Genomic DNA, 17,472 nt, shown 5'->3' with positions numbered 1-17,472 from the left:
ATCAACAGAAGCGTTCGTAGAAGCATCTCAATGACAAATACAAGCGAGATAGCAAGTGTCGGCTGGCGACTCGATGCAGAACATCTAAGGAGAGCGAAATGAAGAATATGAAAAAGAGATGCTCATGTGCCCAGTAACATGAAGTATGCGCTATATGCTGGATGAAAAACCAATCAACGAGGTCTATACTGACCGACGCAAGATCCTATGAGCCTTTGGAGAGCCATCAACGCAAGCCCGCCCGCTTTCAAAACTTTCCAAAGACGCTCATCATGGATTCGTTCAAAAATGTGGACGTGGTATCTATGTTCAGCTTGCCTGGAAGGCGTTGAATGCTTTGTATGTGTAACCGATGAAGGGCAAGCTCATCTCGGCTTCCTGCTCGTCTGGCATGGCACGTGCTTGAGCGCGGTGGATAGCACTCGTGTCTTCCTGAGGAATCTCGTCGATCGGGAAGTAAGACACATCGATATTTGAGCTGAGTCTTGGCTCGAAGGGCGCGCGAATCTTGCGCAGCTGTTCCCAAACAACTCCGCGGAAGAAGGGGTGGTTCTTGATTTGAGTGGCACCACCGTACTGACCACCCTCGTTCCCGATACGGTGTTCTGCATCGCACAAGAAGCTGTGATACTGTTAGCCCATGCGCGCTTTATAAGGAATGCCGTGATATTCGTACCTTCGAATCAGTCCCTCAGATTCACGGGACAAAGTCAACTCCTCTGGGAAGTACAAGCAATCTCTCCAGTTCACGATCTTGCGGTAGGTATCGGTCGTGTCCTCGGCGCAGAATGGAGGCCAGCCGACAAGACATTCGAACATAATGGCACCAACAGACCACCAATCGCAGAGGTAGGTGTAACCCTGGCCATTGAAGATCTCTGGCGCAATGTAGTCAGGCGTTCCGACGGTCGAGTAGGCCATAGCTCGGCGCGACTTTCTCCAGGTGTTGATTTGACCACGGTTTGATACGGTCAAATTGATAGCATCGCTGAAGTATCCAGAGTTTCGGTTCTTATCCTTCGATGTCGAGTTCTTCAAAAGGTTCTGGTAGTATGAGTTGTCGTGAGTCTTCTTGCCTCCTGTGGAGAGACCAAAGTCAGTAAGCTTGACGTGGCCGCCACGGTCAAGGAGAATGTTGTCGGGTTTGATGTCACTGTAACACATTAGCTGCTGCGGAAAAGAAAATTCCGTGGTCCATATTCTTACCGGTGAAGGAAGCCCAATTTGTGGACCGCCTCAATTGCCATCACAATTTCCGCCATGTAGAAACGAGTGATGTCTTCAGAGAAAATCTCATACTTGATCAGCATGGTCATCAAGTCACCACCAGGCAAGAACTCCATGAGAAGGTAGAGGTATGCGGTGTCCTGGAACGAAGCATGAAGCTTGACCAGCCAAGGGTTGTCCTTCGAGTCGGCCAAAATATCACGCTCGGCACGAACGTGAGCAAGTTGGTCCTTCTTGAACATCTCCGTCTTGATAAGCGACTTAAGCGCATAGATCTTGCCATCCGTCTTCCTCTGCACAAGCTTAACCTCACCAAAGGCACCCTTTCCGATGATCTTGATAGTCTGGAAGTTGGCAGGAGTCTCTCGGGTTCGAAGGAATCGGAGGAATATGGACTCTCTCTTTCCGACGGTTTCTGCCTCCTTAATCTTCGCGTCCTGCGCAACATTGGGTTCACGGATCATCTTGTCAAGCTCGGCGGAGCTGTTCAACCATCGGATTAGTATATGCAATCAGTAGTAAGTTGTTCGGAAAAGAGCTTACCGCATGTTACGATCGCGCGCGCGCTCAATGTTTTCGTGGAAGAAAACATTGACGAGCTCCTTTGCGGCCTTTCCACGCTTGTGAATGTTCTCAGAGAATCGCTCGGGGTAACGCTGAAGTTCTTCGTTTTCGGCGGGGGCTCGAGGACTGCGAGGAACGGGAGGAGCCAAATGACTAGGCTGTTGCTGTTGTTGTCCGGGGGCGGTGTTACCAGCAGTACGGGGTCTCTGGCCAGGAGAAGCAGCGCGGTTGAAGAAACCCGTTCGGTTGGCATTGAGATCTTGGTTTGAGAATTGCTGAATCAAGCCATTGGTACCATCGTTGGGGTTGACCCCGTATGCCATTCGATTCTGATACGCCGGCTGAGGGGACTGCAGGCCCGGCTGGCCATAATGGGGCTGGGCGTAGGCCGCCTGCTGGACATATTGGTTCGGCATGAAGTATCCCTGGCCGTATGCACCGTTCTGAGCATCCATGTAGTCCTGGGGACTCTGGTTCTGATAAATCGGCTGAGGGAACGCGGAAGGAGTTGTGGGATACGCGCGATTGTTTGCTGCGGCGGGACTGAACGCACGTTCATTGTAGCCGAAGTTCAGGTGGGGACGGTTGTTGTTGGGATCCATCTTGAAAGAGCGCCCTCCAAACTGCCTGGATTGGACGAAAGGCGAGTTGGTGGATGGATGGGAAGATGAATATAAAGGAAGGGTAGGGAGAAAGGGGGAGGGGAAGAGGAGGGTTCGTGGGAAGAAGCGGTGGCTTCAGGAGACGAGGGAGTGAGCGAGCGTGGTTTGAGGGGGAGCGACAGTGTTACTTGTGGAGTGTTGGAGGGCTCCCGACTGGACAACAGCCAGTCAATCGGGGGGCAAACTGAGCACCAACAACAGTCGAGTCTGCGGTCGCGCTGTAACCAAGATAAGGAGCGAGAAAAGCAAATCCGACTGCGATTTGTATTTACCAAAAGTCTAGTCCAGTCACACTTGGGGTGTTGGAGGCGGAGCTACTCCCAGTCTAGGTACTGCTTTGCTACGGGAGACCGCTGGGGCCACCCGTGCCGTCGTCCAGTCTACAACTCCACATACATTGGTCCGCCTCGACATCTCCCCTTGCCTCTGTGTTCTATCTGGTTGCACCACATGTCTTACTGCTGCTGATGTCCAGACGCAAACAAGGCAGATTACCTTGGCTAGAGCAATATTGGAATAGACTTTTTCAGGTTGAAAGAAACGGCGTTGTGAGACTGGTGGACCGTGGGCGAGACCTGCGACATCAGCATACCAATCCATATCAACCAAGGCATCAGTTTATGGTCTCAGTCTTTGACTCAATGATCCGAGGAATGATGACTAGATGCCCCGCTTCCCTGCATCGCATGAACCTGTTTATGTAGTCGCCAGCTCGTGGCTGTCAAGTCTGTAAAAGCTCAAGTGCACCCTGGTATTGGACCATTTCATCCACGATCTCGACAGCCAATGATGAAACCATATATGCGAAAAAACAGAGACAAAGCCATATTGGACCATGAACTCCCAGTGGTTCGACCTGTCCCGCGGTCCCATCATATCAAAGGTGTTTCAGTTTTGATACTTCCGATGACTTTTCCGAGACCTTCGGCATTGGCGAATAACATGCCAACGCAAGGCTAGCTCGATTGAACATTTCTTTGTGAGGAGCGTGTATTGTTTGGTATTGATATCAACAAGCAATCGTTCGATTTCTCATAGGCAGATGTGAGACCTCTCAAGATTGACCCAATCGGGTCCTCCAAGTAGGGCGCATATCACACACCAACCGCGCTGTCTCTCGAGTATATTCTGCCAATGGGGCTTGTTCATATAGCTGTAACTATTCCAAAGTTCTGGCATCAGATGCTAGCCGTCGACGTCCCTAAGTTAAACGTCAGCATCCGCCCGTCATTGGTGTGATGAGGGGGGCATCTTACGTCGGATACCAGTAATATCCCTCATTCACTGGCTCACCGAGAAGTTGGTGCTTCTCAGAGGCAGCTTTCCTTCAAGTGCTCTAAGTGAGATTTTCTCTTCAAGCTAAGCTTCGATATGAGAGCTCAACAGTGTTGTCCAGCAAATGGTTCAGTTCAGGGCCATTGATCTTGATGGAAACCCAGATTCTTTCATTGTCCCCGGTCATAGTTCTGCCAACTTGGTCCCAGCCCCTCAGCCTGCGCTGCAGATAGCCACCGGAATTCCAGCAAAGAGCTTCGTTTGTGCCCGGGTCAAATGCCGTCATTCTGGTCATGTTGGTCTCGTATTTGATGCTCGCCTCAGAAGCTCCCACAGATAGGCCAAATGAGCTTCTAGCCCTTTTCTCATCCTGTTGAGTACATCCGCTTGGGTAGAGAAGGCTACCGAAGTTCAGCAAGCAACCGGTGCTCTTGAGATATCTTGAGAGCCGTGGTGGAGTTGAGGTTACTCAAATTGCATCATCTCCGAAGCAATTGCAACAGACGGAGCAACTAGAAGGAGCATCCAATCCCTCGTTTCACTCTTTTCACTTATCCATTAGCAACCCCCACGTATATAATCAGCTTCAGTTGCGACATTTGCAATCGATTGCCTCCAAGGTTCTCTCCGCGTTTCGTGGCTCGCGGCAACCCAATCCGGAGGTCCTCAAAACTTGGTCCTCATCATCTCCGCAGCCCGCTCGCTCTTCTTTTCCCCTCCGAACCCGGCGCTCCGCACCGCGCTGCCAGCACAAGCAAACGAAGCTCGACAACAACTAATTACCACACAATGCTTCCTTAAGCGGAACACAGTCTGAAAAAAGAGAGCGACTGAATAACAATAACGGCGAAATGCTGCGTCAAGCAGCTCGATCGCCCTGCTGGCGCGCTCCGGCGCGGTTCATCGCACACCATCCCGCCTTTCCGCGATCGAGCACGAGCACGAGACCTACGCTAGCTACATTCCAGACGACGCAGCTCAGAACAGTATCGGTTAACAACCGGACGGACACAAAACCACCATCTGAGCAGAAATCACCTACGCCGAACCCCTCTACGCCTCCCGCCGCCACGTCACAGACTACTCCAAGCCCGCAGAAGCAAAGCCAAAATGCCGCAACTACACAGAAGAACCTGCTCAGTGAGGGCACGGTTGCGCATAAGGAACAACGGAAGGCGGATTGGGCTATCATGAGGGAGATGGCGAAGTACCTCTGGCCGAAGGTAAGCTTCGGGAAGCTCGTCGGTCGTCTACGAACATTGCTGACTGGTTATACTACAGGGTGACTGGGGGACGAAGCTCCGTGTTGGAACTGCTTTGTCGTTGCTGATTGGGGCGAAGGTGAGAATAGAGGATTATATTACTACCGACATTCGCTCACTGTCATCTCTAGATCCTGAATGTCGAGGTGCCTTTCTACTTCAAAAGCATCGTTGACTCCATGAACATCGATTTTGCCGCCGTCGGCGGGACTGCTTATACGGTAGCGGGGTCCATGATCATTGCTTGTAAGCGGAGCGACCTTCTAGTCACACCCATCACTAACCCAGCTCGCAGATGGTGCTACGAGAATCGGAGCAACTGTTTTCCAAGAGTTGCGCAATGCCGTTTTCGCAAGCGTCGCTCAAAAGGCAATCCGTAAGGTGGCGCGGAATGTCTTCGACCACCTCTTACGGTTAGATCTCAACTTCCACCTCTCACGACAGACAGGAGGATTGACGAGGGCCATTGACCGCGGTACGAAAGGCATCAGCTTTCTCCTGACGTCAATGGTGTTTCACGTCGTGCCTACTGCTCTAGAGATCACCCTCGTGTGTGGTATCCTGGTATAGTACCTCTCCGAATCATGTCTCTGGCATCCCTAACAAGGCCAACAGACGCATCAATATGGTATCAAGTTCGCGGCCATCACTGCCACCACCATGCTGGCTTATTCGGCTTTCACGATAGCGACAACCGCTTGGAGAACCAAGTTCCGAAAAAAAGCCAATGCAGCTGATAACAAGGGAGCCACTGTCGCCGTAGACTCTTTGATCAATTATGAAGCGGTCAAGTATTTCAACAACGAGAAGTTCGAGGTTGCGCGTTACGACAAGGCTCTCAAGGCGTATGAGGATGCCTCAATCAAGGTCACAACGTCGCTGGCCTTCCTCAACTCCGGACAGAACATGATCTTCTCGACTGCGCTCGCTGGTATGATGTATTTTGCCGCTGATGGAGTTGCTGCTGGCCAGCTAAGTGTTGGCGATCTGGTTATGGTCAATCAACTTGTCTTCCAACTCTCAGTGCCGCTGAACTTCCTGGGTTCCGTCTACCGCGAGCTGCGCCAGTCGCTGCTTGACATGGAAACCCTATTCAACCTACAGAAGGTCAATGTCAACGTTACTGAGCGCCCTGATGCCAGACCATTGAGCCTCCAATCAGGCGGTCAGATCCGATTTGAGAACGTGACCTTTGGCTACCACCCCGAACGACCCATTCTGAAGAACGCAACTTTTACGATTCCTGCTGGACAGAAATTCGCGATCGTCGGACCCAGCGGTTGTGGCAAGTCCACCATCCTGAGGCTCCTTTTCCGGTACTATGACGTTCAAGAGGGCAGGATCACCGTCGATGGCCAGGATATCCGGGATGTCACCATTGAAAGCTTGCGGAAAGCGATTGGTGTTGTTCCGCAGGACACGCCGCTTTTCAACGACTCCATCGAGCACAACATTCGCTACGGAAGGTTGGAAGCCTCGGATGAGGAGGTCCGTAAGGCTGCTAAACGGGCGCATATCCATGAACTGGTCGAAAAGCTTCCGGAAGGATACAAGACAGCTGTCGGGGAGCGCGGAATGATGATTTCCGGTGGAGAAAAACAGCGGCTGGCCATCTCCCGACTGCTCCTTAAAGATCCACAGTTGCTATTCTTTGACGAGGCAGTAAGTTGCTATTCTGGGGTAACCTACGTAACCGGCCCTTTGCTAACTCTTGCGTAAACAGACCTCGGCACTTGACACATACACCGAGCAAGCGCTGCTCCAGAACATCAACAGCATTCTGAAAGAAAAGAAGCGGACAAGTGTGTTCATTGCGCACCGTCTGAGAACGATCTGTGACTGCGACCAGATTCTGGTACTGAAAGACGGACTTGTAGCGGAATTGGGATCACACCGTGAACTGCTTGATTTGGAAGGCATCTATGCCGAGCTCTGGAATGGTAAGTGTTCGGCTGATGAGCTATTTATTGGAGTATAAAGAAGCTGACGTCTCCACCACAGCCCAAGAACTGTCGATGGCGCAAGATCCAGAGTACGAGCGCAATACTGAGCTTGAGGGGGAGAACGCGGGGGAGGAGAAAGACATGGCACCGAAAAAGTAGATAGAACGTGAGGCAAGAACACATTGTCTAGAGTGGTAGACTAGTTGATAGACGTTATATTACTATAGTCTAGAGCATGCACAGCCCTCGCGTGGAAGACTGCAAGAATATGGCGCAACTTCAACAGTTAATATGGGGACGAGAGGACGGCCCCCCTGGCTAGACTGCAAGAGGACTAGTAGGGTCGCACTCCCACGTTGGCACACTCCACTCTTTCTGCTTCTCGAATCTCGACCTGACCCGTCCCTCTGGTCGGCCTTCTCTGGTTGACACTGTCGCTCACTGTCAATCAAACTGACATCCATTTCCATTCCCTATTCCCACCCTCATCACTCGTTATCTCTCGTTCTCTACCCACTGCCCGTCGGCACCACCACTCTTTATCACCTTTCTTTTCTCTATCCAATTGTTCCATCTCTTCATCTATCCCGTCTCGAAGTTTATCTACAGTGGCGCCGCCAATACTCGTCTAGACGCACAATTACTCGCAACAATAATCTCACCACGCTAGACACCAGCCATCCACAAACGACCCAGGCACGCTATCGAGTCAAATCGCCTATTATTCTACCGTCTTCCTGCACTAGCTAGTTTAGCCAGTTAGTCTCTTCAATCTCTTGTCTCGCCCGTTCGTTTGGGGTTTGGAGCAGGCCCCGTCCCACTCCGTTTGATCCTTGTCCCTGCGCCGGCGCCAGTGCGCTTCCCCTCTCCAGTCTGCTCAACGTCGTATCTTTCAACCTGGGTCTTCTCCTAACTCACTTTCTTCAGTCTTCAGCATACCTTCTTGCTTCACTTAGCTGCGCGGATACTCGATTCGTTGACCGGAGAACATATCCTTGTATTGAATTGGTGGGTAGCCTTCCTTATCAGCTGCATCTACCCGCTGCCTTGCGCTTCGGACCTCAACGGAGTCTCTGTCTCACTCACCTTCAAGTCGCATCTGCTAATCTTCTGTGGTCAGCAAAACATAACTTGATTACGAATCCAAGTCGCTAGCACAATCGAACCTATCACCTCCACGAACTGTCCCTCAGACAGTCGAACGAGTCGCATTCAGAAAACCGAAAGGAGAAAAAGCAACATCTTACACAATGGGTCTTATCGAGAAGCTGCAAGCGAGTACGTCACTTTATATCTCAATTCCAAATGGGCCGAATATCAAAGCCAGACATCAGCTCGATGCTAACAAACACTCTACGCAGAGCTGGAACTGTACCGGTTAGAGCAACGCTACGCCCGCCGCAAGCACCGAACAACATTCACCGAAGTCCAATACGTTGATGGGGAGTATGTTTACGGAGGAAGCAGCTCGAACTCATCATCAGGAACCGTCTCGAAGCAGTCTACTGGATCCTGGAAATCCTGGGGTTCCTCGTCGAGTGACGCTCGAGCTCGGTGAAGAGGCATCGACATCGGTCCACATCTATCAACTTTCTTAGATTCCTTATCTGTGACGATGTGCCTTCCCCGCTATGTCCCAGGTGGAGGCCGCAATGACCCTTTGCACTCTGTTCTCTTTCATCAACCTTGACGAGAGCCCACGCCTTCAATTTGATTTCGTCCAGCCCTCTCGATTTAGCCTCGACAAAACAATTCGGCATAAGCATGCTCGCTTTCTTCGGCTGAGTAGCTTGACACAATACAACACCAGGCCACTCCGCCAATATACTTCCCGCTTCTTCGGACGCCATCTATGATTCTTGCATATCCTTTCCTCCGAATGTCCTTCTCCGGCTTCTTGGAGCATCATCTTATTCGATATATCAACAAACCCGTGGCGAAGTATATTGGCTGCTTTTTCCATTCATATATAAACAGCTTTCCTTCCTTTTTCTCTACGGAGGACCATCTAGCGACTTTTTGTTTGATTCCGGTGTCTTGTTTATATTCTTTTCAGTTTTCTAGGCCACTTTCTTCCGGTTTCTGTACATACGATTTCTATATCTTACAGGCTTACAGCGGCACATCCATACTTGATGTGATGTGACCCTGAGCAAATACAAAACAACTTCAAAAGCTCAACTTTTCGTGTCAGCATCACTACCTATATTGCATGGTTTTCATAAACACGAGTGACGAGTAAAGAGTAGGCAGAGTACAGAATTATCAAACACTCCATAAAATGCAAGTACCTTAGTATACCATACACAAGAGCCTTAACTACATTAAACCCCGCAATCATCCCTAATCCATCCCCAACCCCCTCCCTTCATTCCCTCCAATCGTCCTACATCTCACAATCACCGCTTATTACTCCTCCCCCCAATCCGCAACCTTCCCAAATTCGGCAGCCCCGATTTCTGCCTCTGTGGCGTCAGAATCCCCCCCTTTCCGTTTCCACTACCAGAACCAGCCCCGTCCCCAGCAGCAGGCGACGCCCTCCCACCACCAATACCACCAAACGCGGATCTCGGCGTATCAGGGAGCGTCTTATCGCGATTCCGAATATTATCTGCGCCTGAAAGCGCGCCGCCTAGACTACCTCCCATTCCTAGCCCCATTGACCCGTTGAAAGCGAGTGATGAGGGGCTTTCGCCTGGTCCGACGCCGCCGTCGAAGGGCCGTTGTTGGTTTCTCTGCGAGGCTCGCGTTTTCTCCTGTACGGATTTGAATTTCTCGAGCAGGTCTACCCATCGAATTGACATGCTTGTTGAGGACGATGAGTCTTCGCGGCGGTTGAGGCGGGTGCTTGTGCGGTCGTAGGGGGTGTTTACTGATGTTGAGGATGTAGCGGATGAAGATGAGAGGCGTGGCGCGGTGTGGAGGAGGCCGATATTGCTTACGCTGTTTAGGCGGTTTTTGAGCGCTGCGAAGGCGGAGGATTGGGGGAGGAGCATGAGGACACCGTAGAGACATTTGTAGAGGTAGGGGTAGCGTTCTGGTTCGAGGAGTTGGAGTCGGAGGTCTATTATATTTGGTTAGTTTTTCGAGGGGGTGAGTTGACTTGAAGGGTGAGCGTACAGGTGAAAACGGGTGACTCGAGGAGCTGAACGAGTTTGTCGATTTGGATGAGCATGTTAATTGTCATTTCGAGTTCGGCGCTGCGAGGATGGTGGGTTAGTTGAGTTTTGATTGTCAAGGTTTGCTTCACTTACAATACTTGGAGAAGGTTATATGCTTGCTCGTAGGCCTGCGCAAGCAAGCATAGAGAGAATGTAGAGACTGCGTTGTGACACCAGGATCTGAACAGAGCCACGAAGAATGTTTGGCCCTCCTGTTGGCTATCATTAGCTTCGATTCGGAAGTTATGTTGGGTCTCATTACCCTGGAGTCCAAATTCCGCAACCGCTTTCTGAGCTCTGACAACTCCGGTGCGGTGATGAGATTATTGTTGAGATTTTGTACCATGATACTGGCAAATTCCATGTCCTTCAATGATCTTGGGTTAGCGACACAGTTTTTAGCCATCGGGTACCAACTCACGTCTTCTTTCTCCAGGCAGTCGGCAAGGGTTCGATAGATTCGCTCAGGGCTGAGATTTAGACACAGTTGCCGAATGATGAGGTTTCCACGGACCTCCAGCAGGGTTCTATCGGTGGAAAATAGCTGGAGCAGGTTCACCATGAACGACTTAAAGTAGGTATCCTCACTGTTCCTTGATATTTGTGAGAGAAGCTGGAGGTCCTTGGTGACGACAGTCTCCGATGTATCGGATAATGTCTTCAAAAGGGCAGGAAATATCCCGTCATTGAACGCCGCGACCTTCTTGGGGGCCTTGCGATGTAACATTATAAGCCAGGAAAGCGCGGCTATTCTGGTGGATTCATGTTCGCTCAGGAATTGAAGAGTAAGAGACGTCACTATGGAGCCGTAGTCGAGATCTGGCGGAGGTGAGGGCACAGCAGACATAATGCTATTTCGAGGTGAAGCTTTTCTTGAATCCGTACCAAAGAGATCGGGTCTACTGGTTGGTGTCGATGCTCTTTCTTTAGGTAATTTAGAGGCCATCATCTGGCGATGGTCTTCTGGGGTTTCTTCTGACAAGGTCAGACTAAAGATGTAGTCCAGAAGCGACGTATTAGCGCGAAGCGCAATGTCTTTGACGGCGGGTGAGCTGCTGGACACTGCTGGCAATATCTGGTCAAGAAGGCGTGGGACGAAAGGGAGGATATCCTCCGGACTGATCTCGAAAAAGCTATCAATCCATCTTAAGGCAGTCAACTGCATCTCCTCGTCTACATTCAGGTCAGTGAATTTTATTGGTAAGTAGGGCTGGAAGAGAGACTTACCGTGAGAGGTGTCAACGAATCCCACAAGGATGTCTAGGAGCTTTGAGTAGTCGATTTGTACATCTTGTCCAGGAATCCAGTCACCATCGGTGTTCATCCCTTCCTCATCTTCGACAGCAAATTCAGCTTCTGAATCGTCAATTACGTTGTCACTGCTTTCAGCATCAATGGCGATTGTTGGATCTGTGGCTAAACTCGTATTGTCGCTGATAATTGATCGCCTGTTGTCACTCCCTTGACCTTTGCGACTTTCCGCCAATCCCTTCTTGAGGCGAGCAATTCTCTTGATCTCCGCCAGAAACCTGTCAAGGAGACCTTGTGTCGCAACATTAACATCTCTATTCGAGTCACCTAGGAACTTGATTAAGCCTGCAATGAATTCGGGCAAGTATGAGACCAGCTCTAAATCTGGTATTGTATCCAATAGAGTCAACCATGACACTAGGAACGTCCGCGTAAATGCGCTGAGGACATGAATTCGTTCCTTCAGTAATGGTATGAACTTCGGGAGGGAAAACGCGGTTGGGAGATCATCTCCCAAGGTATCAGGGTCGGCCGACTGTTTTTCAGACAGTTGTAATACGGATACATGATGGGCGGCTGATTCGGAGACGATGTCTTTCACAAGTCGATCGAGTAGCTCGGCGCCGTTCTTGACGGATGGTTCAGAGTCTGAAGCCAACTGCGCTTATGTCAGTGAGAGCACCCCGCATGTTCAGAGCTCCAGTGGCCATACCTTGCTTAGCGCATCGAATATCTCGTTAAAGAACAACAATATCTCTCCCTTTGCGACCTTCGCGATGTTGTACATGCTCTCGCAAGCATAGTATCTAACCCTCGCATCCTGGTCCGAAAAGCAAGCAAGGACCGGCGGCACGATCTCTTTGAGGTAAGGAGCAACTCCTTCCTGAAAACCAGGTCTCAGCATCCGATTTATAGCCTAGTATATCCAAGCGAACTCACAGATCCCAAAGCTATCGAAGCCGCAGCAAGTCCGATCAAGCCACCATTTCTCGCATGCGGCTGATGGACCGCATAAGCGTAGTCGTGACATAGCTGATCGACAACCTTCTGTATAACCTCATGGTCTCCTCTAAACGCGGAATCCCGGACGACTTTCTCGAGTCTGCATGTTTCACAGAGGGTTAGCAACTGCAAGTAGCTCGCGGCAACAAAGGCTAGGAGCTTGAGATCGCGGGGAAGATGTCAGATGCGCATACTCTAGGGCCCCCTGCTTCCTCCGATCATAAAGCTTGTCATTCAGCAACCGCTGGATTGAGTGATCCATCTCTCAGGCAAACACAGGCTTCAAGATCAAGCTCTAAGCGACTCCTCTCATGGTTGGAGCCCTGTCGGAGTCTGGGCGGTGAGCTGACGGTGCCTATGGGCGTCTCGAACTGTACTCCGTAGGGAGGCAAGGAACTCTCTTATTTCAAAGGTCAGTGTCGAATCCGGAAGCGGTATTCTCGGAGAAACAAACAAAGGGCTAGCAAAAGCCAGTTGAAAGGCGCTGTCGCGTTGTCAGAAAGCCATGTGGGGAGGAACGGTGAAGATGCGTTGGCAGGGAACTCCTCCAAGTGGAGTGACGTAGGGGCCTCCGAGCGGCTCGACCACTCGAAACCACTGATCCTATGCCATTCTCCGCACATGCCTCGATATAAGGAGCACAGACTCGAGTTCATACAAAATGTCATTGCTATCAAGATTTCGATAATTACATATCCCAATAATTCGCTGTCCAAATGATATTCCAGTAACACCAATACCAAGCCAGGACTCCTAGCTTATGAAAGCGCAAGATTCGGCTTTTTCCAATACTTGATGCCGCCGTATAACTCCAATAGTGACGGGGCAATGGCCCTAATCGTTCTATACCTAGTGACTGATATATTGAAAAACTGCAGAGACGTCTCGCTCTTGAGTCTCTTGTCGAATGAGAAGGTCCTGAATTTGGTTGAGCTGACCCTTCTCTCCAGTGTTCACAAAATGGTTCCAGGAACTAGTGTCGCCATATAGCATTGCTGGCGCTTTGATATACTGTGTTCCATCAGGTCTGCATCGTTTGCACTTGAAGGTGTCGTGCGTATCGCTCGTCGTTTCTGGCTTGAACTGGAAGAGCTCACGGAGCGAATCGAGCGAAAAGTGCCGCTCAACATCCTCGGCCGAGTCAACCACGCAGGAGGAAAGAGACTGCTTATGGGATTGGCGCTGGAAGATCTTCTCTTCGATCGAGCCTGTCGCGATGAAGCGGTAAACAAAGCAATCTTTCTTCTGACCGTCACGCCAGACTCGCGCAAGAGCCTGTTGATCAGCGGCCGGGTTCCAGTCGGGGTCGAACAAAACCAAGCGATTAGCACCAATCAGGTTCAGACCGCATCCACCAGCCTTACTACTGAGAAGAAAGACAAATTCTTCACCGTTTGGATCATTGAACTTATCCACCAGCTTCTGGCGTTTCTTCACGTTCATCGTACCATCCAACCGCAAGGAGCCGTATGCTCTAGACCTGCAAAGCTTCTCGAAAACATCGAGCGTCTGTGTATAGTTGCTGATGAGAACAATTTTATCATTGGTGTCCTGCCGAATTCGTGCCAACATCCGGTCAAGAACCATCATCTTCCCTGAGTACCAAGGTCTGATATCTCTATCGCGACCCCTGGCCTCTGGTGGAACATAATCGTCCGGGAATGCGTGCTCGCAGCCCGGAAGATCTTGGGAAAGATTGAGCAGATCTGGGTGATTGCAAAGTTTTTTCAAGAGGCCGATGGCTTTCAAAGGCTGGCTTCCTTTGCCTCTGAGAAGACTTTTGATCTCGGGACTGTCGATAAAGTGCTTGTACAGGCCAAGTTGGAACTCGGAGAGATTGCAGAATACCACATGCTCATACTTGACTGGCAAGTACTTCGACAGAATGTCGTTCGTCCGCCGAATGATGTACTTATTAACGATACCAGAAAGCTCGGCTAGACGCTCGTCACCTTTCTTTCGGTCTTCCTCTGTGCCGGCTGCGTCTCTTCCCCTAAGAATAGGTAATTCAAATCTTTTTCGAAACTCATTTTGAGATCCGAGCAAGTCTGGGTTTGCGAAATTGAGGAGGGCAAAATATTCTGATAGATCATTTTGGATGGGTGTTCCGGATAAGATCACCCGTCGCTGCACGTTGAGGCTGTTGAGTGCTGTCCAGGTCAAGCTTTCTTTGTTCTTCAATCGATGACCTTCATCGCAAAGAAGAAGCCCGATGGGGCTATCCTTTAGTGTGTCGACATACATACGTAGTGTCTCATAGGAAACAATGAGTACTGGTCGAACGATAGAGCGACCAGAAGAAATAGCCCACTGCTTCATTTGGGTTGTGAGTTCTGTCTTCGAGGCTTTGCCATCTACGGCAAAAGGAGTGATCGTGCCCTGGCCAAGCCATTTTCCTGTTCTGGTCAACCAACGCATAATGGCGGGCTAGTATAACGCTCACCAAGCTCATTGGCCCAATTTCCCACCAGACTTGACGGGCAGGCAATGATACACTTCTGAATCGTAGTTCTTCCGGCCTCGTGAGACTGCTTCAAAAGTGTCCACATCAAAGAAATACATTGAAGCTACGTTTGTTAGCCTCATAAGATAACGAAGGATATCCAAACCTACGGTCTTTCCTAGTCCCATTCCGTCAGCCATAATACAGCCGTTGGCATTTTTGTCGATCATTCCCGTCGTGCAACGATAGAGAAACTATACTGGTTATTTTATGCTTTTGCAGAACGGAACTCTGTGGAGGACTTACCTTGACTCCCTCCACTTGATGCGGACGTAATACTTTTGCGAGCCTAGGGTCAATGACAACCGGAACCTTGGGACGATCTTCCACCTTCTTCTTGAGCCCAAGGATATCGGCTAAGCTCTTGTGGACGAGAGGCTCATCCAGCGTCTCCTCTTCATTCTCCTCATCCTTCTTTTCCGGCTTGCCTTCATCAACATCATCAACAGTCGGATCATAGAGAACGATCGCAAACTCTCCACTTGGGTCATGCAGAGGCTTTACGACGAAGGTTGCGCCCTGCCTCATTCCCAAAGTCGGTGCTGGTCGAGAGCTGTCATATCCTCCCACCTTGTTCACCATAGGCACTTTGAATCTTTGTTTGAACGCTAGTTCCTTATCCTTCGCTTTGAATACGGGGAATCGATTGGCATCCCGCGTTGCGAGTGCCAGGCGGTCCTCGTTGGTGTACGGCTTCACACTGTCATCGTCGACATTTCCATCGGCCCCAGCATAGTTGACCTTCCTTCTCTTTCTGGCTGGCTTATCAGAGGCTCGAGTAGGTGTAGCTGAACCGGGACATTTGAAGGGCTTCGCAAGACGGTCGAGGGAATTCGGTGTGGCGCCGACGCGCGATGCTACAGGTGTGACATCGCCGCCTTGGTTGGAGAGCCGCGGGCGATACCTTTGTTTATCAGCCATATTCAATCAAAAAATTTATCAATGACTCGACTCACATTTGTGATTCCAACCGCGCTTCTTGACAACCCCTGTTGATTGCTGTTGTCAGAGGATGATTTGCCTCTCGGCGACGGACGCGTTGTTGCCTTGGCCCGGCCAGGCACCCGAACGCCAAAGGATCGCGCTGTCACGTGCTGATAAGCGTTCCGATAAGCCCGAAAGTCCCCCGCATTGCAGCGGGCTTGCATAGATCTGCTCCCACCTTGCATGCTTTCCTCCAATGATCCTTGCGGATCGCGTGCTTTGATTCATGTCGGCAGACTTTTGGGCCGGCTATATCAGCGGCGCCATTGGTATAATTATTGGGAATCCTCTTGATCTTGTCAAGGTTCGGTTACAGGCCAACAGCTTCACAAATGGCTCGGCAACACCTCGGCAATTGTCCCGCTTCGAGAATACCACTTCCCTTGTGCGAGGTATGTTAAAACTTGCATTACTATAAATTTGCATTGACATTGGTATAGGTGCTGCGGCTCCAATACTTGGATATGGAGCTCTCAATGCCTTACTCTTTGTTTCCTACAACCGGTCATTGATGCTTTTGGATAACACGGTCACTGATCCTACAAATCCCAGAAATTGTGTTTTATATAAACTCTGGATTGCTGGAGCTTTAGGTGGAATTGCCAGCTGGACTGTCTCTTCCCCTACTGAGTATATCAAATGCCGAGCACAGCTCGATGCTCGCCCTGGTGTCTCTTCGTGGACTGTCGCGAAAGACATTGTCCGGAGCCAAGGCTGGAGAGGGTTATATTACGCTGGCGGCATAACCTGCGCTAGGGATTCCATAGGCTATGGCTTCTAGTATGTACACCGCTGATTGTTTCTCGTTCTAATTAGGTACCTACTGACCGAGATTGCAGCTTCTGGGCCTACGAATACTGCAAGAGGTTCATGTCCTCTCGCGGCTACGAAGATGCTGCAGGCGGCCTGCCGTGGAATGTCCTTTTCTGCGGAGGGATTGCGGGAGTAGTTACCTGGGCTTCTGTCTTTCCACTTGACGTGGTCAAGACACGGCTGCAGGCAAATACGATTGAAGCTTATGCTGAGGCTCGCCCTTTGCTACAAGCGCAGTCGAATGGACGAGGAATGAGTTCCCTTGGGTTGGCTAAGGAGATGTACCATACGGAAGGCCTAAAGGCTTTCTATCGCGGACTGGGTGTTTGCAGCTTACGTGCATTTATCGTGAACGCAGCTCAGGTATGCGGATATTCTACCTTGTTTCAAAACTGGGTGCTAACTCTTTACAAGTGGGCAACATACGAATGGCTTATGAAATATCTACAAGATCCGACATGGAATCAGCCACTCGGAGATATGGCATGAAGATGGAAATTGGGGATGCTACACTATCGAGTTGCGACGATATCTATCCCAAAGCACTTTACTAGAACTATGGCGGTTGGTACGCCAGAAGGAGCCTGCCGTTCAGACGTAGCGTGTTGCCCACTATATATATCTTGACATTCCCGACGGATGTCTCTGCAATCGAACCCCGGCAATTATTAGCGGGAATACGAAGGTTCAAACATGACCCATACAAGATCTACTATCACTATTACAGGGCGCTGCATTGCAACAGTAGTCCTGCGATGCCAATATTCTCTAGATGTACCATGTATTGTGTACAACAGGCATGCCTGGACACTACGGCAGAAAAGA

The 17,472-nt window shown here is 50.3% G+C and overlaps 5 protein-coding genes across 5 annotated transcripts; 3 read left to right on the top strand and 2 right to left on the bottom strand.

Moving 5' to 3' along the window:
- Window positions 1-24: 24 nt before the first annotated feature.
- On the bottom strand, window positions 25-2,741 carry BDV14DRAFT_62013 (serine/threonine protein kinase CBK1). Its single transcript, XM_073777162.1, has 4 exons — window positions 1,771-2,741; window positions 1,207-1,710; window positions 677-1,153; window positions 25-622 (listed from the first exon to the last, which is right to left on the bottom strand). Exons 1-4 carry the CDS (start codon window positions 2,391-2,393, stop codon window positions 310-312), a joined length of 1,917 nt encoding a protein of 638 aa, XP_073628002.1. The 5' UTR covers window positions 2,394-2,741; the 3' UTR covers window positions 25-309.
- Window positions 2,742-4,324: 1,583 nt separating this feature from the next.
- atm1 (ATP-binding cassette Fe/S cluster precursor transporter ATM1) lies at window positions 4,325-7,123 on the top strand. The gene is made up of 7 exons (XM_073777161.1): window positions 4,325-4,951; window positions 5,010-5,069; window positions 5,122-5,236; window positions 5,286-5,554; window positions 5,606-6,652; window positions 6,714-6,930; window positions 6,992-7,123. Exons 1-7 carry the CDS (start codon window positions 4,580-4,582, stop codon window positions 7,090-7,092), a joined length of 2,181 nt encoding a protein of 726 aa, XP_073628001.1. The 5' UTR covers window positions 4,325-4,579; the 3' UTR covers window positions 7,093-7,123.
- Window positions 7,124-8,183: 1,060 nt separating this feature from the next.
- BDV14DRAFT_200302 (uncharacterized protein) lies at window positions 8,184-8,491 on the top strand (the record flags this gene model as incomplete). The annotated part of the gene is made up of 2 exons (XM_073773479.1): window positions 8,184-8,211; window positions 8,295-8,491. The coding sequence occupies 2 exons, from the start codon at window positions 8,184-8,186 to the stop codon at window positions 8,489-8,491; spliced, it is 225 nt and encodes a 74-aa protein (XP_073628000.1).
- An 841-nt stretch (window positions 8,492-9,332) lies between these two features.
- On the bottom strand, window positions 9,333-16,062 carry BDV14DRAFT_189840 (vacuolar protein 14 C-terminal Fig4p binding-domain-containing protein; the record flags this gene model as incomplete). The annotated part of the gene is made up of 13 exons (XM_073771255.1): window positions 9,333-9,997; window positions 10,054-10,133; window positions 10,188-10,306; window positions 10,357-10,461; window positions 10,516-11,267; window positions 11,322-12,003; window positions 12,058-12,224; window positions 12,329-12,440; window positions 13,221-14,743; window positions 14,791-14,914; window positions 14,961-15,044; window positions 15,097-15,754; window positions 16,013-16,062. 13 exons carry the CDS (start codon window positions 16,060-16,062, stop codon window positions 9,333-9,335), a joined length of 5,121 nt encoding a protein of 1,706 aa, XP_073627999.1.
- Window positions 16,018-17,236, top strand: BDV14DRAFT_173605 (putative mitochondrial carrier protein). The gene is made up of 3 exons (XM_073768764.1): window positions 16,018-16,614; window positions 16,674-17,010; window positions 17,062-17,236. Exons 1-3 carry the CDS (start codon window positions 16,346-16,348, stop codon window positions 17,134-17,136), a joined length of 681 nt encoding a protein of 226 aa, XP_073627998.1. The 5' UTR covers window positions 16,018-16,345; the 3' UTR covers window positions 17,137-17,236.
- The last annotated feature ends 236 nt before the right edge of the window (window positions 17,237-17,472 follow it).

This window comes from Aspergillus stella-maris, assembly GCF_047715825.1.
Source record: "Aspergillus stella-maris strain CBS 113639 unplaced genomic scaffold BDV14scaffold_28, whole genome shotgun sequence".
In the NCBI taxonomy this organism is placed as follows: Eukaryota; Fungi; Ascomycota; class Eurotiomycetes; order Eurotiales; family Aspergillaceae; genus Aspergillus; species Aspergillus stella-maris.
The sequence above is the reverse complement of the archived record's forward strand: the minus strand, read 5'-3'. Positions and strand labels throughout refer to the sequence as shown.